The 18,804-nt window shown below is 65.0% G+C and overlaps 1 protein-coding gene and 1 long non-coding RNA gene across 2 annotated transcripts; one reads left to right on the top strand and one right to left on the bottom strand.

Moving 5' to 3' along the window:
• Nucleotides 1-244: 244 nt before the first annotated feature.
• On the bottom strand, nucleotides 245-18,697 carry FMNL1 (formin like 1). The gene is made up of 26 exons (XM_064636911.1): nucleotides 18,488-18,697; nucleotides 12,155-12,238; nucleotides 11,862-11,945; nucleotides 11,702-11,775; nucleotides 11,076-11,159; nucleotides 10,667-10,801; nucleotides 9,314-9,422; nucleotides 9,016-9,092; nucleotides 8,839-8,932; nucleotides 8,478-8,552; nucleotides 7,844-7,954; nucleotides 7,615-7,764; nucleotides 7,419-7,520; nucleotides 7,080-7,317; nucleotides 6,561-6,872; nucleotides 6,323-6,444; nucleotides 5,634-5,836; nucleotides 5,051-5,285; nucleotides 4,892-4,960; nucleotides 4,693-4,773; nucleotides 3,994-4,123; nucleotides 3,747-3,910; nucleotides 3,398-3,499; nucleotides 3,052-3,138; nucleotides 2,742-2,865; nucleotides 245-1,780 (listed from the first exon to the last, which is right to left on the bottom strand). Exons 1-26 carry the CDS (start codon nucleotides 18,647-18,649, stop codon nucleotides 1,677-1,679), a joined length of 3,312 nt encoding a protein of 1,103 aa, XP_064492981.1. The 5' UTR covers nucleotides 18,650-18,697; the 3' UTR covers nucleotides 245-1,676.
• LOC135403169 (uncharacterized) lies at nucleotides 7,629-17,651 on the top strand. Its single transcript, XR_010425321.1, has 2 exons — nucleotides 7,629-7,713; nucleotides 17,138-17,651. It is a non-coding gene; the product is annotated as an uncharacterized LOC135403169 (long non-coding RNA).
• Nucleotides 18,698-18,804: the final 107 nt, after the last annotated feature.

Raw genomic sequence — 18,804 nt, 5'->3', positions numbered from 1 at the left:
ATGAGGGCAGAGTGGAGGGGAGGGCTTAGACTTCTCTGGAAAGGTACAGCTCAGCTTAGGGAAGCACCATCCATCCCCCTCTTGGCTCCAAGGACAGCCCAGCCCAGTGTAGAACAGCCCGTGTTGGGCTTTGTTCTGGGCCTTGGTCCTTCCTTCCCTCCTTCTCTCCATCCTCTCCTCCCTCCCTCCCTCCTTCACAGCATCCCCCCCTCCCTGCAAACCAACCTTCTCCCCGACAAAGTCCTTTATTATCCTCTGAGACGTTTTATTACCAGTTCTGCTTTAGAATTAAACAGGCCTTCAGTATATAAAAATAATGTATACAAATGAGCAGTTAATGGTTTACATTTCTGGCTTAAAGGCATTTATAAGTTACACATTCATTCCCCACCCCTCCCCGGGTGATGCGGAGCCGGCGCTGAAGCAGCTTAAATACAGCGGGGAGCAGCGGCTGCTCTGGGCTGAGCTGGGCTAAAGCCGGGACTGGCGAGGAGGGGCAGGAGGGGCAGGAGGAGGGAGGTGCAGCCGCGTCCCGGCAGCGGGGGCCGTTTAATGAAGTGAACGCACTGAGGGGTTTAATTGCCACAGTGCGGGGCTGGGGGTCACTCGGCGGCAGCGGGGCGGGGGAGGAGGGATCGAGGGATCGAGGGATCGAGGGATCGAGGGGTTGGGTCCGGGTACCGGGTGCGGTACCGGGAGGCTCGTGCAGCCCTCGGGCCTCTCTGGCGGCAGCAGCGACCCCGCAGCCTTGGGGATCGCGTTTGCTGGAGGCTGCCCGGCACGGGGAGCAGCTCCTGCCCCCCGGGCTGACGGTCACGGGGGATCCCAGAGGCTCCAGCCCCAACAGCGGAGGCGGATTTGGGGGCATGCGGGCGGGCAGAGGTATCAGCACCTCGCAGAGATTGTCCCTGCTGCTGATTGTCGCAGCTCCGGAGCCTCCCCTGCGGCGAGGAACAGCCCGGCCTCGGGATCCTGGGAACTGCTGCTCGGCACAGCCTTGGGATCCTGGGGACACCCCGCATGTGGGTGTTGCATTCCCTGCTCCCGCAGCGCAGAGGAATTTGAAGGAAGACTTAGAAAATCCCTGTTAAAATAGCACCGCTGCCGGGCCCCGGGGGACGGGAGGGGCCCGGGGTGGGAGCTCTGCAGCAGAGGAGGAGGACGCGGCTCTCAGGGGGCTCTGCGGGGCCGGGGGAGGTGCGGGAGATGTGCGGGGACCGCCGGGTCCCGGATGACACCCACTCCCCTCCCGCAGCGGGAATCCAAGGCACCAGCAAGCTGAGGAGTGGGACACACCAGTGCGGGGCCGGTCCCGCGGCGGGCGGGCGATGGAGCAGGGACGGGGCAGGGACGGGGCAGCCCCTCTTTGCCTTCCAGGACAAGCTGGAGCCCTTTCTGTGCTCCCCCCTCCCTGCCCGTACCCAGGAGGGTCCCCCAGCCCTGCCAGCCTGGGGGAGAGGAGCTCAGGGGCATCGCCAAGCAAGCACGGGGGGGTCCCTGCGCCAGAGCCCGGGGCGGGCAGGGGGAGCTGGCGCGGGAAGCGGCTGGAGCAGCTCGGAGCGGGCACTGTCCCCCCGCCCCGCGGAGCCCCGGGACAGTGGGGTGGCATCCTGCGGTCCCCTCTGCGTCGGGAGGATGGTCCTGCCCCGGTCCTGGAGCTGCAGGGCCGGCGCCGGTCACAGCGCGATGTCCGGCGTGGCCTGCAGGCCCTGCCCCGCCGGCCGCTTCTTGGCGCTGCCGCGGCCCTTGTCCCCCCGCCGGTACGGGTTGTTCCGCAGATCTGCACCGGGGGGAAGGGCAGGGACCGGCTCAGCTTCGCTGCACAGCCGGCGGGGGCTGGGAGCCCACCACCCATCACGGAATCACGGAGTGGTTTGGGTTGGAAGGGACATTAAAACTCATCCAGTCCCACCTCCTGCCATGGGCAGGGACACCTCCCACTAGCCCAGGTTGCTCCAAGCCCCGTCCAACCTGGCCTGGGACACTTCCAGGGCTGGGGCAGCCACAGCTTCTCTGGGCAACCTGTGCCAGGGCCCCACCACCCTCACAGGGGAGAATTCCTTCCCAACATTCAACCTAAACCTCTCCTTCCCCCTTGTCATGTCTCTCTGCCCGGGATTTGCCCGTCTGGGTACAAGAACGCTCAGAAGGAGCCAAGAGCCACATCCAGTGACAGGAGGAGCAGTAGCTACAACCAGCCCGTGGGACCCCAACCCTCGGCTGTCAGTGCCCGTATCGGGGGGGGCTGATGCCGGGGTGCCCCCGGGATTGAGTGCAGAGTGGGGAGAAGCCCCGGTGGGTGGGACAGTCCGGCAGCCCCCGGCCCCCCGCGCCGAGCCCCTGCCCCACGTTACCTACAGAGGGCTCTCCTCGTTGTAACTCACGTCGCAGAAGAGCCGGGACGAGCGTTTGCCCGTCCGGGCCGTGAAAGGGACAGTTTTCAGAGCTGAGCAGAGCGATCCAGAGACAGCGAGGAGGAGGAGGAGGAGAAGGAGCAGGAGAGAGGAGAGAAGAGGAAGAAGTAGAATAGAAGGAAGAACTATGAGACAGGGCAGGGAGAGCTTGGCCACGTGGCATGGGAAGGTGCTGCAGATGGGTTTGATCCCTGCAGTGGGGCTTGGTGACCCTCCAGCCCCTGTGAGAGCCCCTGCAGCCCCCAGACCGAGGGTCTTCCGCTGGCACCAAGTGCTGGGTCTGAGGTGGGAGGGACACTCGGCCCCTCAAGTGAAATCATCTCTCACCTGAAATTATGTCCTCGATGGCCCCATCTTTGCCTTCGTAGATGAGAGGCTCCTTCACCATCTGCTTCTTCTTGAGCTCAGCGATCATGTCCATCTGCTGCCGCTTGGCCTTCTGGATGGGCAGCTGGGGAGGGACAGTGTGGGTGAGAGGCGTGGCCACCCCCACCCCCCAACAGACCTGGGGTGCCCTCACCTTCACCTCCCGCCCAGCTCTCCCTCCCCAGGGCCTGTTTGGTCCCTCCCCACCAGGCAGCCCACTCGGGGCTGGAGCTGGGACCCCCCCAGGACACAGACACGGGAGCTCCTTCACCTCCGGCTGCTGCTCGGTGGGGCTGTTTTCTGCCTCCTTGGCCGCGGCCTCTTGTTTCTTCCACAGCTCAATGTCCTGCTCTGCTTTCTTGGGAGAGGGGCAGGAAGGGTGTGCTGAGCCAGGGGGGTCCTGCTGCAGGACTGCAGCCCCCCACAAAGCTCCCAGCTCACCCCAATCCAGCTCCAGCATCTCTGACCATCCCAAAGGCTGTTCCCAAGCCCCAGGGTCTCCCAGCCCCGTGAGCCCCAGCCTTGCCCGTGGCTTCTGCTGGTTGTCCCAAGTGAGGTCAGACCCCCCAAATCCCCTCCCAACCCTCAGAAACAGGACACCCCCTGCCCTCTCCTACCTTGTAGGCTCTGATGAAGCGCATGAACATGGGGAAGAAGGTGGTGGGGGGACTGGTCTTGGGGTTCTCCCCAAAATACTCCACAGCCGACTCATAGGCCTCCTGCGGGCACAGACACCTCGATGTGGGGGCAGGGGCTGGGCAGCAGCACCCAACACCCACCTCCTCCTTCCAGCCTCTCCCACCTCACCATCCCACTCCATATCCCTCCCAGCTCTCCCGCTGGAGCCACATCCCAACCAGGAGCCTCTCCCATGGGTCAGAGGTGGGAGCACCCCGGGGTGTTCCCATGTAGGAATGGGGGACACAATCCTATCCTCTGCCCTTCCCCCAGCACCCCAGCACCCACCTTGGCAGTTTTGCTGTCAGCCTGCAGCTTCTCCATCACCTCTGAGTTGACCTTGAGGAAGTCCTTGAGCACAGGGCTGTCGTCCTGGCGCAGGAACTCCCTGCGGGTCAGCTCCATGCCCTGCTGGAGGCTCCGCACGTCCTGCAGGACCCCGTCCAGGGACACTGAGGGGGGAGAGCGTGGGGTCAGGGCAGGCTGGGAGCACCAGGGGCTGCCACAAGCCCAGCCCAGGGCCCGTGGGCACTACCTGTGCCCGCCTTGTCGAGGAAGTGCAGCTCGGTGTGGAAGCCCGTGAGCTCCGGGTACTTCTCCGTGATCACCCGCACCAGGTAGTGCAGCAGCGTCTGCTTGCGGTCCGTGGACTTCATCTCCAGGAGCTGGGGGAGAGCTGGGTCAGCCCCAACCCTCCTCAACCAGCCCTTCACCCTGCCCAGGGCAGGCTCTGCTGGCCCTTCATTACTGTGGCTGTGCCTGCATCCCTCCACCCCCATGGCCAGGTCTGTATCCCACCATGCCCATGCTCATTCTTCATCCCTCCATCCCTATGGCTGGATCTGCATCCCTCCATCCCTCCATCCTTCCATCCCCATGGCTGAGTCTGCACCCCTCCATCCCCACCACCAGGTCTGCGTCCCTCCATCCCCATGGCTGAGTCTGCACTCCTCCATCCCCACCACCGAGTATCTTCATCCCTTTAACTGCCCCCCTCTTGCCTCTCCAACCCTTTAGATGGTCTCTTCATCCCTCCATTCCCACAGCTGTTCCCTGCATCCCTATAGATGCTCCCCATGCCTCTCCAAACCCTATAGGTGACCCTTCCATCCCTCCATCCCCACAACTGAATCCCACGTCCCTTCATCCCTCCAGCTGGTCCCTGTGTCCCCCTGTGCCCGGGGCTGGTCCCTGGCAGTGCCGGTGCCCCCGAGCAGCCCCACGCCGGCCCTACCGCGTCGAGGCTCTGCAGGCGGAAGCCGTAGGCTGCTCCCCGCTTGCTGCTGTTCATGTAATTCCCGAAGGCCAGGACAATCTGCAGGGACACAACGGCTCAGGGACACAGCCTGGAGTGGACAGGGCACCCTGGGGGAGGGGGGCACAGAGCCCACAGGGACCCTGCCAGCACCCCACATGCACCCCAAAGCTCTCACCTCGAGGATGTGGCGCAGTTTGCTGGAGGACTTGAGGGACATGGAGGCGGCGATGATGGCGTTGAGTTGCTGTGGGAGGGAGGGAGGGGAGCACATGAGGTGGCTGCAGGAGGCCCCCAGCCCTTCCCAGCCCCCAGCCCGCCCGTGCCCAGCACCCACGGGCATGAGCAGCTGGGCCGTGTCGCTGAAGTTGCCCAGGAAGATCATGACGTTCATGCGCTCGGCCAGGCGCGGGATCTTGCTGAAGCGGATCATGAACTGGTCCTCGTCCGACAGCTCCTCCGGCGGCTGCTGCTCCCGCTCGAACTTCCCGATCAGCGTCCGCTCGTACTCGGTGGGCAGGAAGCGCAGCAGCAGCTCCAGGAAGTCGAGGCTCAGGGCTTGCTGGTCGTACCTGTGAGGGGTGGGACACCTCGGACCTCAACCCCCCTGCCACCCACAGCTGGTCCCATCTTCCCTCTGCCCCCACAGCTGGTCCCCACATCCCTTCATCTCTGTCCCTGCGTCCCCCCTCCCTTTCATATCTGGTTTCTACATCCCTGAATCCCTCCATGTCTTGTCCCTACATCCTTTCATCTCTTGTTTCTTCATCCCTCTGTCCCCACATCTGGTCCCTGCATCCCTCCATCCCTCCGTATCTGGTCCCTGCATCCCAGCACACCCCCCACCATCCCAACCCCTCATTCCAGCCAGGCTGTGCCCGCCCTTGTCCCCCCCGTCCCCCCTCTCAGGGGACACTCACGTCTCGATGGCAGTGCAGATGTCCTGGATGCTGCGGCCGCCCTTGCGCAGGGTGATGGCCAAGTTCTTGGCCCGGTTGGACTCCATGAGGGTCACCTTGCTGGGGGCCTTCTGGGTGGCCTTGGCCTTGAGGGCGCTGATGTCCAAGGCAGGGCCCTGCGCCTTGGTCTTGAACTGCTCCTCGAAGTCACTCATGTCCAGCTCCTGCGGGGACACAGGGCTGAGGGCACGGCAGGGAGGTGGCACGGGGCATCTGGGATGGGGATGGGGCCAGAGGACCATGATAAGGGGAAGAGGAGTGAGAGGATGAAGATGAAACAAGGGGATGAGGATGGGACAAGGGAACAAGCAGAGGGAACGGGCAAGGGGACAGGGAGGGGGTAAGGAGGGCACAGGGGAGCAGAGGATGGAGATGAGGAAGAAGAAAAGGACAGGATGTGAGGATGAGGATGGAGCAAAGGGACAAGGATGGGGTGACAGGAGAAGGATGCCAGACCCTGTGTTGTCCCTCTCCGTGGTGCCAAGGAGCTGCTCCAACCTCCAGCTCCTCCAGCAGCCCTGTGACACCACGGGTGGGTGCAGGGTGGGTACAGGGGCAACCTCAGCATGGACTGCAGCTCTGACCCACCCAGACCCCCTGTGCCCGGCCCCCCCAGTCCCTCTGGCCCCCCAGCCCCCTCCTGTCCTCACCTGCAGCACCTTCTCGTCGTTGAGCTCGGTGAACACGGTGCCGTCGATCTGGCTCGGCTTCAGGGCCACCCAGTTGAAGACGGGCATGCGGAACTTGGTCTGGATGGGCTTCTTCACCTTCACTGCGGGGTCACGGGCAAGGGGGACACATCACAGGGTGGGGGAGTCAAAAAACCACCCCTGGGTGCCCCCGGACCTCTCCTGGGGGGCGTCCCCAGTATCCCTGGGCCACACTCACCTGAACCGTTGGCAGTTTGGGGGGCACCAGGCCCAGCTGGGAGCTCCCCCCCGAGGGGTGGGGGGGGTGGAGGGGGGGGGACAGGGCCCTCCAGCCCCCCTGGGAGCGGTGGGGGGGGTGGTGGCACTTGGGCACCCGGGAGTGGAGGGGCTGGGGGGGGGATGGTGGCTGTGGGCAGAGGGGGGGCGGGGGGTGGGGGGGGGATGTGCTCAGCCCCCGGCAATGGTGGGGGGGGTGGAGGGGGTGGGGGTGGGGGCGGAGGGGCAGCAGGGGCTGGTGGGGGAGGTGGGGCTGGAGCCAGAGCCGGAGCATCTGCAAGGGAAAGAAGAGGTGGGTGAGACGGTGACACGGCAGGGCACGGTGCCACCGCCACGTCCCCTCTGCCACCGACGGACTCTGCATCCCTGGGCACGTCCCCACGCCCCTGCCCCAGCTTCTCTGCCCAGAGACACGCTGCCACCCCTCCTCTGTGCCTGTTGTCCCCGCCAGGAAGGGTTCACCCCCTCGCACCCGTGGTACCTGTGCAGGTGGTGACGGTGGTGACAGTGGCGGTGGCCTCTCCAGCAACCACGGGGGCTGCCGGCGTTTCTATGACAACAGGGACGATCTCGATGGCGACGTCCCCGTCGGGCCCACGCAGGATCTGCACCAGCCCCTTCTCCTCCAGCTCCGCCAGCCGCCGCTCCAGCGCCAGCCGGTAGCACTCCTGTGGCCGCGGGGACGGCGGGCTGGGCGGTCGCGGGGGGCTCAGCTGCTCCTGGAGAGGTGACAACCCCCAGGACCAGTGTCACCGGTGTCCCACTCAAACCCCAAACCCCCAGCCCTCCCTCCGGCGCCGCGGCGCCCGTGGGTGCTCACCCGCAGTGCCTCCAGCTCCCGCCGTGCCTGGCTCAGCTGCTTCTCCAGCTCCGCTATCTTGGCCATGGAGTCGTTCTCCGCATCCTGCAGCTTCTCCGTCAGCTGTGGGGGACGAGGCGCCGCCGGCTCAGCCCCGTCCCCGTCCCTCCCTCGGGGCTCTGCGTCAGCGGCTCCTGCCCACGCGCCCGCGGCCCACCTGGCTGACGAGCTCCTGCAGCTCCTCCATGTGCTCCAGCACCGCCGTCTTGGTCTCCGAGTCCTCCAGCATGGCCCCCACGTCGAAGACGTTGTCCAGGTAGGCTTGGATCTGCACCTGCAGCTTGTCGCTCTCGGTGAGGCGCAGGCTCTGCCGCGGGACAGCCGGGCCACGGTCAGGGACGGTGCTGTGTCCCCCCCCACCACCCCCAGCCCTCGGGATCACCCACCTCCAGGTACTGGTCCAGCCCCAGGTGGGTGAACTCGTACTGCAGGAACACGCGGAAGTTCATGTTCTCCACCGAGTGCACCACGATGTTGATGAACTGCATGCAGGCCACCTGCAGGGACATGGCACGGGGGTGGCACTGCAGCCCCTGGGGACACAGTGCCCCAGGCAGCACATGGGGGGGTGGCCCTTGGGGACAAGGTGCCCCTGGGGAGGGCATGGTGGCTTCACATCCCCGGGGACCTGGGGAACGACCAGTGGCTCAGCAGCCCTTGGGGGCACGACGGCTTAGGGTCAGCACGGTGGCCTTGGGGACATGAAGGCCTGGGGACAGCATGGTGGCCTTGGGGCTATTATGGCATGGGTACAGCGTGGTGTCCTCAGGAACATAAAGGTCCAGGGACAGTCTGGTGGCTTAGAACCCTTGGGGACATGAAGGCCTGGGGATAGCACGGTGGCTCAGCAGCCCTTGGGATACGATGGCCTGGGGACAGTGCAGTGGCCTTGGGGACATGATGACCTGGGGCTCAGCAGCCCTTGGGATATGATGGCCTGGGGACAGTTGGGTGGCTCAGCAGCCCTTGGGGACATGATGGCCTGGGGACAGCAGAGCACCGGCCCCATGAGCTGCTCACCATGAAGTCGATGTTGGTGTCCTCGTTTCGGAAATACTCCATCAGCTTCTCAAAGCGGTTCTTCTCCCCGCACACCTGGGGGGGAGCAGGGGGCTGAGGGCCAGGGGGACACGGCTGGGGGTGCCCAGAGGGGTGGCAGAGCACGAGGCACCCGCCAGTGGTACCATTCCAACCCTGATGGGACCTGGTGCCACGCTGGCGTGGGGACATCAAGCCCAACAGCTGGAGCATCCCCAGGTGAGCCAGGGATGGGTGTGGTCAGGATGGGGCAGGGCTCTGCCACACGCAGGGACACTGAGGCAGGAACCCAGCCAGAGCAGGGCTGTCCCTCTGGGGACCGGTGTCCCTGCTGGGGACTCACCTCCTTGAAGTTGTCGAAGGCAGCCAGGATGATGTCGTGGCCACCTCGGACCAGGCAAACAGCGGCCAGGAGCTCCAGCACCAGGGCCTTGGTCCTGTGGAGACATGGAGTGTGAGGGGGTCAGGGCCGTGGGGTGGGCGAGGGGACAGGGGGACAGGGACAGGGGGCAGGTCCTACCTGGCGCTCTTGTTGTTGAGGCTCAGGGTGATCTCGTTGACACAGGCTGGGTGGTTCATCACCAGGCTGAAGCCAGACTTGGGGGGCAAAAAGGAGCATTAATGGGGTCGGTGTCCTCCTGCCCCCACCCCGAGGACGCTCTGGGACCTTGGGCCACCCCCATGCCAGGTGCCCACCAGAGAGGAGGCTGAGTGAGGACATCTCGGAGCAGAGGGATGGAGAACCGGTCCCACCCCGACGCCGGCACCGCGGGGGCTGGGGATTTTTCGGGATGCCCGCGGATCCCGCCCACTCCCACCTGATAGTTCATGATGGCGCGGAGGCACATGATGCAGACGTGGACATCGTCCTTCTGGCTGACGAGGCGGGAGTTGCGCAGCGTCTTCCTGCTGTGCGAGGGGTTCAGCCTGGGCGGGGAGAGCGCGGCTGAGCGCGGGCCGGGGGGCCGGGGGCGCAGCGCAAAGCGGGGAGGGGGCAGCGCTCGGGGGGTGGCAGCGGGGGGGCGGGGGGACACCAGGGAGAGAAACACCCGCGGGAGAAAGCCCCGTGTCCCGTGCCCGTCTAGAAGCCCTCGGGGCGGTGGGGTGACGGGGCGATGGCGGTGGGGTGGGTTTTGGGGCCCCCTCGTGCGCACGGGTGGTCTCGGAGGCTCACCGGGGCGGGCAGGAGCTGCCGGGTGACCTGGGGGCACTGTCCCCATCGCTGCCCGGGGCACCGCAGGGGGCGCTGGGGCGGACGTGGCGGAGGAGGGTGTGGATGTGCTGGTTCGAGAGGCAGCAGCTGGAGGCGCGTTAGAGCCTGCAGGACAGGAGGGAGAAACGGGGCTCCCGCGCCGCCCCGGGGGCACCCGCGCTCGGGGACACAGGGGTAGGGGACAAAGGACGGGACCCCCCTGCGGGTGCCACGTCCCCTCCTGACCTGTCCCTGGGGCTGGCAGGGACACCCCGCCTCCTCCGGAGCTGCTCCAGACTGCGAGGGACCCCCGCGCTCCCCGGGGTGCCGCGTTACAGCTCCTGGGGTGACCGCGGTGGGGTGTCCCCGGGACCCCCCCCCGCCCACCGGGGATGCCTCGTAGGCCCTGTCCCCGATACCGGTGACCAGCAGCGGGGTCCCGTGGGGTGTCCCCGTCCCTCCAGTGCCCCGTCACCGTCACCTACCGTCAGCGCGTCCCCGGCAGCGTGCAAGAGAAGAGCGGGGTTAGACGGGGCTGCGGGCGAGCGGCGCCAAGCGAGAGCCACCAGCCACTGGCACCGGCTTGGGGGGACACAGGCCCGTTCCTCCGACCCGGCTTTAAACCAGCGGGGTGCGATTTGCTCCCCTCAAAACCTCCAGCACCTCCAATTTTTGCTTATTCCTGGGTTTTACCCAGAGCATCCCAGGAGGGTCACAGTGGGGGGCACAGATCCAGCCCAGCTCCAGGCAGGGCTCAGCCCTTGAGAGCTTTGTGCCCCCAAACCAGCACTGGGGACCCACTTTTAGCACCGGGCCTATTATGGAGACCCATTTTTGGGGCCGGGCCTGCGTCTCCCTGCCGGGCCCCTCTCCAAGCACGGCGCGGCCGGGGCGGGGTGGGGGGGGGTGCAGCGAGGCGGGGAGCGGGGGGGACACGGCACAGGGACAGGGGACAGTTGGGGACGGGACCACACGTTACCTTACAGTGAGGGGCCGCGGTTTGGAGGAGCCCTGGGTGGGGGACGAGGAGGTGCTTTTGTTCAGGTCCTCCAGCGACTGCTCCTTGCCCTTGTCGGAGCCGGGGCTGCTGTTCTCTGCGCTCTCCATGTCATACCTGGTGACCCGTGGGGACACGGGGACGGGTGAGATGTGGCACCCCAGCGTGGGCAGATGCCCCTCTTGGAGTCCCCAGGGATGTTGGGGGTGCCCTGCTCAACCCCAGCCATGGAGCATCTGGGGAGGGCATCCCCAGGGACCCCCCCAGCCCTGCTGAGCCTCAGGGGAGGCTGATCCCAGCCTTGGGGACACTCCCAGGGACCCCTAGCCCCGCTGAGCCCCAGGGGAGGCTGATCCCAGCCTTGGGGACAGGACACCCGGGGGGCACGTACGCGACGGAGCACTGGGCGAAGGCGAGGTACTGCAACAGCACGTCCAGCCCCTTGTTCTCCTCGTTGAGGAACTCCTGGACCCAGCTGGAGGGTGCAGAGGGTTAGTGTGCTCCACCAGCCCCCCTCATCCTCCCTTCCCCTGCCCCCAGACTCTCAGCAGAGCCAGCCCCTGGTCAGAGGTCCCCAGTGAGGGTGGGACACGCTGGGGACATGAGGTGGCACCATGAGCTGGCAGCTCTCCCAGGCAGGTGAGTGCCACGGGGAACCCCACTCCTGATGTGTGGGGGGCACAGCCCGAGGGCTCTGCTGCCACCACTGCCACCACTGCCACTGCTGCCATGACAGGACAGCCTGGCCCCAGGACCATGGGCACCCACCACCCCACAAGGGGTCAGGACACCCTGGGTGGGAGCAGGGTCCCTCCTGGCACTCAGGGGGTACCACAGCCAACACGTGGTTCAGGTCCTACAGCACCCCCAGCCTCCCATCAGAGCCCCTCCAGGGGGACAGGATGAGGCCACGAGCCTCCACATCCTGCTGTCAGCACCCATCCAGAGCCAGCAGCGTGTCCATCCCCATCCCGGGGACGGTGGCAGCGCTGGGTGACAATGACACCCCATCCTTACCCAATGTAGTTGGTCCTCAAGGAAATCTCCAGCTCCCTGAGCACCTGCGTGGACTCCTGCACTCGCCTCTTGAACTGTGGGATGGGACAACCATTGGCACTGTTCCTGTGCCCAGCGTGGGACAGGGACCAGGGGGTTGGGTGCAGGGGGGACCCCTCACCTTCCTGCTGACACCACCCGTGTCCAAGTAGCTCTTCAGCTTCTGGATGTAGGCGGATGGAGGGTTTTTCACCTGGAAACGCTCCTACAAACCCCAGGGAGAGGCTGAAACTGGGCCACCTGCCAGGGCACGGGGACCTGCACAGCAGCCACCGTGTCCCTGCCCCCAGCCCTGCGCTCCACCAATGCTTAATGAGGTTAACGAGGTGCCGTGCCACTAACGAGGTGGGTGGCAGTGCTGGGCACAGCCAGGTGCCACGAGTGGCACTTGGGGACAGGGAGCCCAGACTTCACCTGGTCACAGATCAGCTCCCACTTCTTCTCGTTGTCGTACTGGTTGAGCAGTTTCATCTTGTCTGGGGGCAGGTTCATGGAATTCTGTGGGGTGAAGCGTGGCAACATTGAGGGGTCACCCCAAAAACACCCCCCAGGGCTGCAGCACCCACTGCTCACCCAGCATCGGCTGTCCTCGCTCAGCAGTGGGAGGATGGGGACACCAGTGGGACAATGGGGACACCAGTGGGACACTGGGGACACTGGTAGGACTTAAGGATTCCAGTGGGAAGATGGGGACAGCGGTGAGATGATGGGGACAGTGGTGGGACAATGGGAACATTGATGGGAGGATGAGGACACTGGTGGGACAATGGGGACACCTGTGGAACATGGGAACACTGGTGGAAGGAGGGGGACACTCATGGGAGAATGGGGACACTGGTGGGACACGAGGATTCCAGTGGGAAGATCAGGACACTGGTGAGACGATGGGGACAGTAGTGGGACAATGGGGACACTGGTGGGACAATGGGGACATTGGGGGGAGGATGGGGACACTGGGGGGACAATGGGGACACCGATGGGACAATGAGAACACCATTCCCAGGATGGAGACACTGATAGAATCATGGGGACTTTGGTGGAAGGATGGGAACACCACCATTCCCACAATGTGAGCATCCCATGGATATGTCCCCACCTGGGAAGGCAGGTGGGGGACAGGAGGAAGAATTGGCCCTGTCCATCCATGTCATGAGTGCGCCCAGTACCCGGGCTGAGGGGTGGGGACACGGGCTGGTGACACAGCTGAGGGGCCCAGGAGGCCGGGCCCTGCTCGAGGGTGACAGTCACACCCCGTCCCACAGCCAGGGGTGCGTGACAGGCCCGGCTGGGGAAATCAGTGTTTCTTGAGAGCCATGATGTCAGGGCAGGGGCTGGTGTCCCTCCGTGCCACCGTTGCACAACCACAGCCCCCTCAGCCGCCCCGGCAGGACGTGACGTGGTTTCCGCTCTCGGAGCAGCACCAGGCGCTGCCGAAACTGCTCCGGGAGGCCCCGGGGCAGCTCCCGCCTCCAGGGTGCTCTGGTGACACGGCAGGACACCACGGGGTGTCCCACCATGGCCCAGGCCAGGCTGGAGCTCAGCTCGGGTCACGGGTGGTTTATTTTGCCAGAACACGCAGTTTTTGGTGATCAGCTGGCCTGGGAGGCACCGCCCGGCCCCAGGTCACCTTTAAGCCCAGCCCTGGGGACGTGGGGTGCATGCAGCCCTGGAACAACCACATCCCTGGGGAAAGGCATCTCCCAGGGGGTGGGTTGCCCACAGAGGAGCAGGGCCAAGACGAGAGGTGCCACGGTGGCGGCAGGAAGGGGAACCTCGGCACCGCCCCCACCGAGGACCTGTCGAGCTGCTTTCGCAAGGAGCCAAAACCCGGAGATGTGGGCGGGAGGAGCTGGATTTGGCCAGGGGATGGCTCACACGGGGAGCTGGGCAGGGGGTACAATTAGGGGGCAGGGTCAGAAATAGCCTCACTGTGAAGCCACTGGAGCCAGGTGGGTCCTGGGATGGGCAAGGTGACAGCAGCACCTGGATGTCCCCATGGCAGGGCAGCCCTGCCCTCGTGGTCCCCAAGCTACCATCCCTTGGGATGGGTGAGGCCCTCCAGGAGGGTCAGACCAAGGGACAGGGCTGTGCCAAGAGGGACCATGCACCCAAACACCCCACCTAGAGCTCCATCAGTGCCTGTGGCACCCTCTGTGGGACACTCCCCTCGGCATCTGCCACATGGACCAGCTCTTCCAGTCACCACGTGAGGGACCTGAACAAACCAGGACTCTGTGTCTCCAGGGGGACAGGACCCACCACAGGGATGCAGGGGGGGCAGGGGGATGCTGGGATGTCCCTGCAGGGGTGGCTTTGCCCACCAGGCCCCGCAGTCCCTTCCTTGAGGGCAGGGCTGGGAGGGGTGGCAGGATGTGGCACAATTCGGGTACAAACTGGGTGGTGGCTGCGTCCCGGGTGGGCATGTGGTGCTGGGGGGGAGGAAGTGGCTCCTGTGGAGCGTCAGCAGCAGCACAAAGAAACAAAGAAACCGGTTCTCGTTTCCTGCTGGGGAGGGGGGACCGGTGGTGTGGGAGGTGTGGGGCTGGGTGCTGGGGTGATGTGGGGCTGGCTGATGGGGTGATGTGGGGCAGAGCAGCAGCACCCCAGAGGTGTCAGAGGAAGGACTCGGTCCTCCTCCTTTTCCTCCTCCTCCTCCTTCTCCTCCTCCTCTTTGGTGGACAAGGATGGAGAGGCCACAGGGACTTGTCCCACCTCCCCTCACCCAGCACCCTCCAGCTGGCACCCAACACCCTCCTCCCACTCCCGTGTGGGGCTTCCCAGCCTCCCCCAGCCTCACAGCCCACCATGTCACTCAGTGGGTGCCCCAAATGTCCCCTGCTGTGACACAGGTGCCACGGAGCCCACAGTGCCATCCCAGCCGTGCCCAGTGCCGGGTTGTTGCCAGCTGGGAGCTGACACCGGCTGTGGGGTTGAGCCGGGCTTTGCCTGACAATAAAACCAAGACTGGGGGGAGGTGAAGCGGCACCGACATCATTTTCTGGTACAAAACGACCTTTTCCTTTCCTGGCCAGTGGGGGACGGAGCTATTTTGGGTGTCAGACACTTCTTTTTGTTCCACACGTGAGCGGAGCCGGGCTGAGCCGAGCTCTGCTCCAAACCCCGGCACAGAACGTTCCGGCATCTTCCACGGGAGGGTTTGTGCTGCAAAACTCCAACGAGCTGCCTGAGAACCAGGCTGAACTCTGGGAGCACCCTTTCTGTGGCACAAGGGGATGTGCATCCATGGAAAGGGGATGGAAAGCCTTGACAGCACATGGCACGGGAGGTTATCCCAGTCCAGGCACCAACCCTGCCCACCACAGGGAAGGGGATGGGGCAGGGACTCACCCCAGGTGGTGGTTTAGGGGCTCTGGCTGCAGGAAGGACAAACATCTCCAGGTGTTTGGGAGGCCAAAGGAATCAGTCCTCCTCCTCCTCCTCTTTGGGGGACAAGGATGGAGAAGCCACAGGGACTTGCCCCCAGCAGCCACATCCCACCTCCCCTCATCCAGTGCCCTCCAGCTGGCACCCAGCACCCTCATCCCACCCCTGTGTGGGGCTTCTGGGATGCTCCATCCCTCAGATGCTCCAGCCTTGGGATGCTCCATCCCTCGTGGCCATGGAGCGCGATGCTCCCACCCGAGGGGGTTTGGGACATGCCCAACCCTGCAGTGCCAGCTGTCCCATGGTGTTCCCTCCAGTGACCTTGACTGCCTCTTGCTGAGGTTCAGCACTGGGATCAGGCTGGATCCTGGTTCAGAGGACCCTGGGATCAGCCCACACGGGGCTCCCCTGGCCCCCAACATGCAGGAAGCCAGGCTGGGTGACACCCGGGGTGAGCTCATCCCATCAGGGCCTCCCTGGATCCATCCAGGTCCCAACCCCTCCCCGTGGCAGGCGGGGACAGGCCGGAGGAGGAGCGGGCGGGTCCCCAGGACGGCCGGTCCCGCCGGGGGGGGGGGGTGGCTGAGGGGGGCGGCCGCTGCCGCCTGCGGCTCTGGCTCTGTTTTGGGAAGCTGCTGTAGCACAGGCCGGGGAGAGGAGCCTGATTCTGCCCCCATGTCCTCATCCCTGCTGGATCCCTGCCTGCCCACCCTGGGATGCCCTCCTGGTTCACACGGGGGAGTCCTGCATGAGGACAAACACCCTCTCCAGTCCCTGATTCAGCGGCTCTCGGCTCACAGACCCTTCCCTCCCCACGCAGGGCACATGTCCCCCTTGGGGACACTCCAGCACAGCTCCACATCACCCAGCCAGCCCTGGACACCGGGCTGGGACCAGGCTGGGGGTGGATCCAGCAGGAAGCCGAGCACCAGCTTTGTTTCCTGGTTGAGTTGAGGCCGACACTCGGCCAGGGCTCACTGGTGACCCGTCCCTGAGGCCAAGAGCACATCTGCAAACATCTGCAAACATCTGCAGCGGTGACGTGTGCCATGTGCTCCCCCAGGACCTGGGAGAAGAGGCGGCAAAGCCCAGATCAGGGAAAGCTCCTGGATGGAGCAGACCCCGTCCCATCGGCCCCCATTCCCAAGGCTCCAGCCTAACACTCCCAGAGGATTTTGGCTTTCCCTCCACCACACCCCTACTCGCAATTTCACTTCTATATTCCCAGTATTGCCTCTTGATGTGCAAAGGGAGAAGAATCCTCACTGCTCCAAGCAGGAGCATCTGAGCATCCCCATCCCAGCAGCAAAGATGCTCTTCCTCCGCTCCATCCCAAAAAGCCACCTCGGCACATCTCAAACCACTTGGCACAGGACAACCCTCCCATCACTCTGCCAAAGTGACATCTGCCACAGTGCCCCAGCTGGGAAGGAGCCAACTTTTGGGGAACAAAGTTCTGGGAAAACTAAATTCCTCATTTCTTGGCATGTGGTGGATTTCTCCATCCCCTTCCCGATGGCAGTTTGGAACCCCTGGGCTCCCCCATTAGCTTTTCTGCCAAGGCTTTGCCCCAACAGCTCTCCTAGTTTGGGATGTCCAGCCCAAAAGTGGTTTGCACTGAGCTCTCAAAGCATCACTGTAACCATGGCAACGTGTCAGATCTGGATCATGTCCCACCGGGAGATCCCCAACTCATCACCTTCTGCTCCATCACTGATCTCACCAGCTCAGGAGGTGGAAAAGTTGAATCCAGAGTCAAGGAACCTGTTTGTGGTGGGTGAGGGCAGAAGGACCCCCTGTCCCATCCCCCCGGGCTGTGAGAAGGGGGAAGGGACCCTGTGAAAGGAGGAAGCGGGATTGGGACAACCAGTTTCACAAGACACCCGGTTCCCATCTGCAGCCCCCTGGGTGCCTCCTGCTCCTGGGAAGGGCTTTCCCTCAGGATGAAGGCAGACAGGGTGGCACCGAGGGCCTGGAGCAGCGTTTTTCCCTTTTCTGACCATTCTTTTTCAGGATTTCCAACCTGCTGGACCCAGCCCGGCGGAAATCGGCGCTTCCTGGGGCCTCGCGGCTGCAGCGGAAACACCCCGAGGTTCCCCGGCTGCCTGTCCCCTCCTGCCACCACTGCTGTGACACTCGGAGCCATCACAGGCGCCACCACCCTGCTCAGCCACCCGCCAATATGGGCGTCCCACGGCAAACCCCCTCCTCGGGGTTTCGGGGTCCCACGGGGGTCCCGCCCGGCAGAGCCCTTTGCCATCACGGCCCCGGAGCCCACGCTGGGGGCAGAGAACCTCCAGAGGCTCTGGCTGAGATGCTCATCCCCAAATAATCCCCCAAACGCCACGAGTTTAAAAGCTTCCAAATAATTTGTGCTCAGGGGCTGCGATGGGGGATCCCACCGAGCCGATCCCGGTGCATCCATGGGAGCTCATTGCCCGCGGCCGCTCCCGGCACGGGATCGGCGAACAGGCTCCATCTCCCGGGATCCCGGGGGGATCAGGGGATTAAAGCAGCGATTTTTTTTCCACGGAGCATTTCTGGGGAGGGCAGGGACGCGGGTGGAGCGTGGCCGGCTCCCCGCGGCCATCCCGGCGCGAAGGTCACGGCCGGCCGGCCCCGCTCAAGGACGGAGGGAGCGGGCGGGAGCCGATCTCCCGCAGCGCCCCGTGTTCCAAGAGCTGCCATCCATCCATCCATCCATCCATCCATCCATCCATCCATCCATCCATCCATCCATCCATCCATTCATCCCATGGGAACGCGGCTCCCACCCCCCGCGGCAGGCCCGGAGCGATGCTGGGGGGCTTCCCCAGCTGCGGGGAAGAGGAGGAGGAGGAGGAGGAGGAGGAAGAGGTGAGTGAAGCACCGCCATCCGCAGCACCGGCTGCCTGCGGCGCTCCGGCCCTGCCGCCGATCCCGCCATGGCGGAGCCTCCGCGGGGTCCGGGGACTCGGGGTCACCCCAAGAGTTTGGGGGGCTGGGACCCCCCTCCAAACGTGAGAGCAACGGGGGGGGGACGGGAGCGGCTGGGGGTTCATCCCGGGGCAGGGCTGAGTGTCCCCGGGGGGAACGGGGTAGCAGAGGGGGAAGTCATCGTTATTAATAAGAATGCTAATTAAATAATAAATTAAGTGATTAATGGAATAATAGTAAAAATATGGTAATTAGAATGATGACGGCGGTGATACCGGTGCTAACGATGCCAGTGCCGGCAGGGATGCTCAGAGACCCCCTCGGCAGCTCCGGACCCCCTCCAGCCGGTCCCCCGTGGCAAGTCCGGGACCCCCACCGCGGATCCCCCCCAGCACCCCCTCCGCCCTCCCCGGGGGGTCTCCCGGCCGAACCCCCGTCCCCGCTCACCAGGACGCGGCCGAACCTCTCCTCCAGCTCGGCGGCCCCGGGCATGGGCTGGCGGGGGGGCGGCGGGGCGGCGGCGGCGGGGGGGGGCCCGGGCTGCGGGCGGTGATCGCGGGGCTCCCGCCCCGCCGCGCCCCCCTCCAGCCCCCCGGCCGCGTTGCCCATGGCGGGCGGTGCGGGGCGGCTGCGGTTCCGCGCGGAGCTTCGTCCTCGCCCGTCCCCGCCGCCGCTCGCCGGCGTTTGCAACTTCTCCGGGGCGTTATCGCGCTATAAACGCCTCAGCCCGCCCCCCCCGCCCCCCCGCCCCGGCCGCAGCCAGA

This window comes from Pseudopipra pipra, chromosome 26, assembly GCF_036250125.1.
Source record: "Pseudopipra pipra isolate bDixPip1 chromosome 26, bDixPip1.hap1, whole genome shotgun sequence".
NCBI lineage: Eukaryota > Metazoa > Chordata > Aves > Passeriformes > Pipridae > Pseudopipra > Pseudopipra pipra.
The sequence above is the reverse complement of the archived record's forward strand: the minus strand, read 5'-3'. Positions and strand labels throughout refer to the sequence as shown.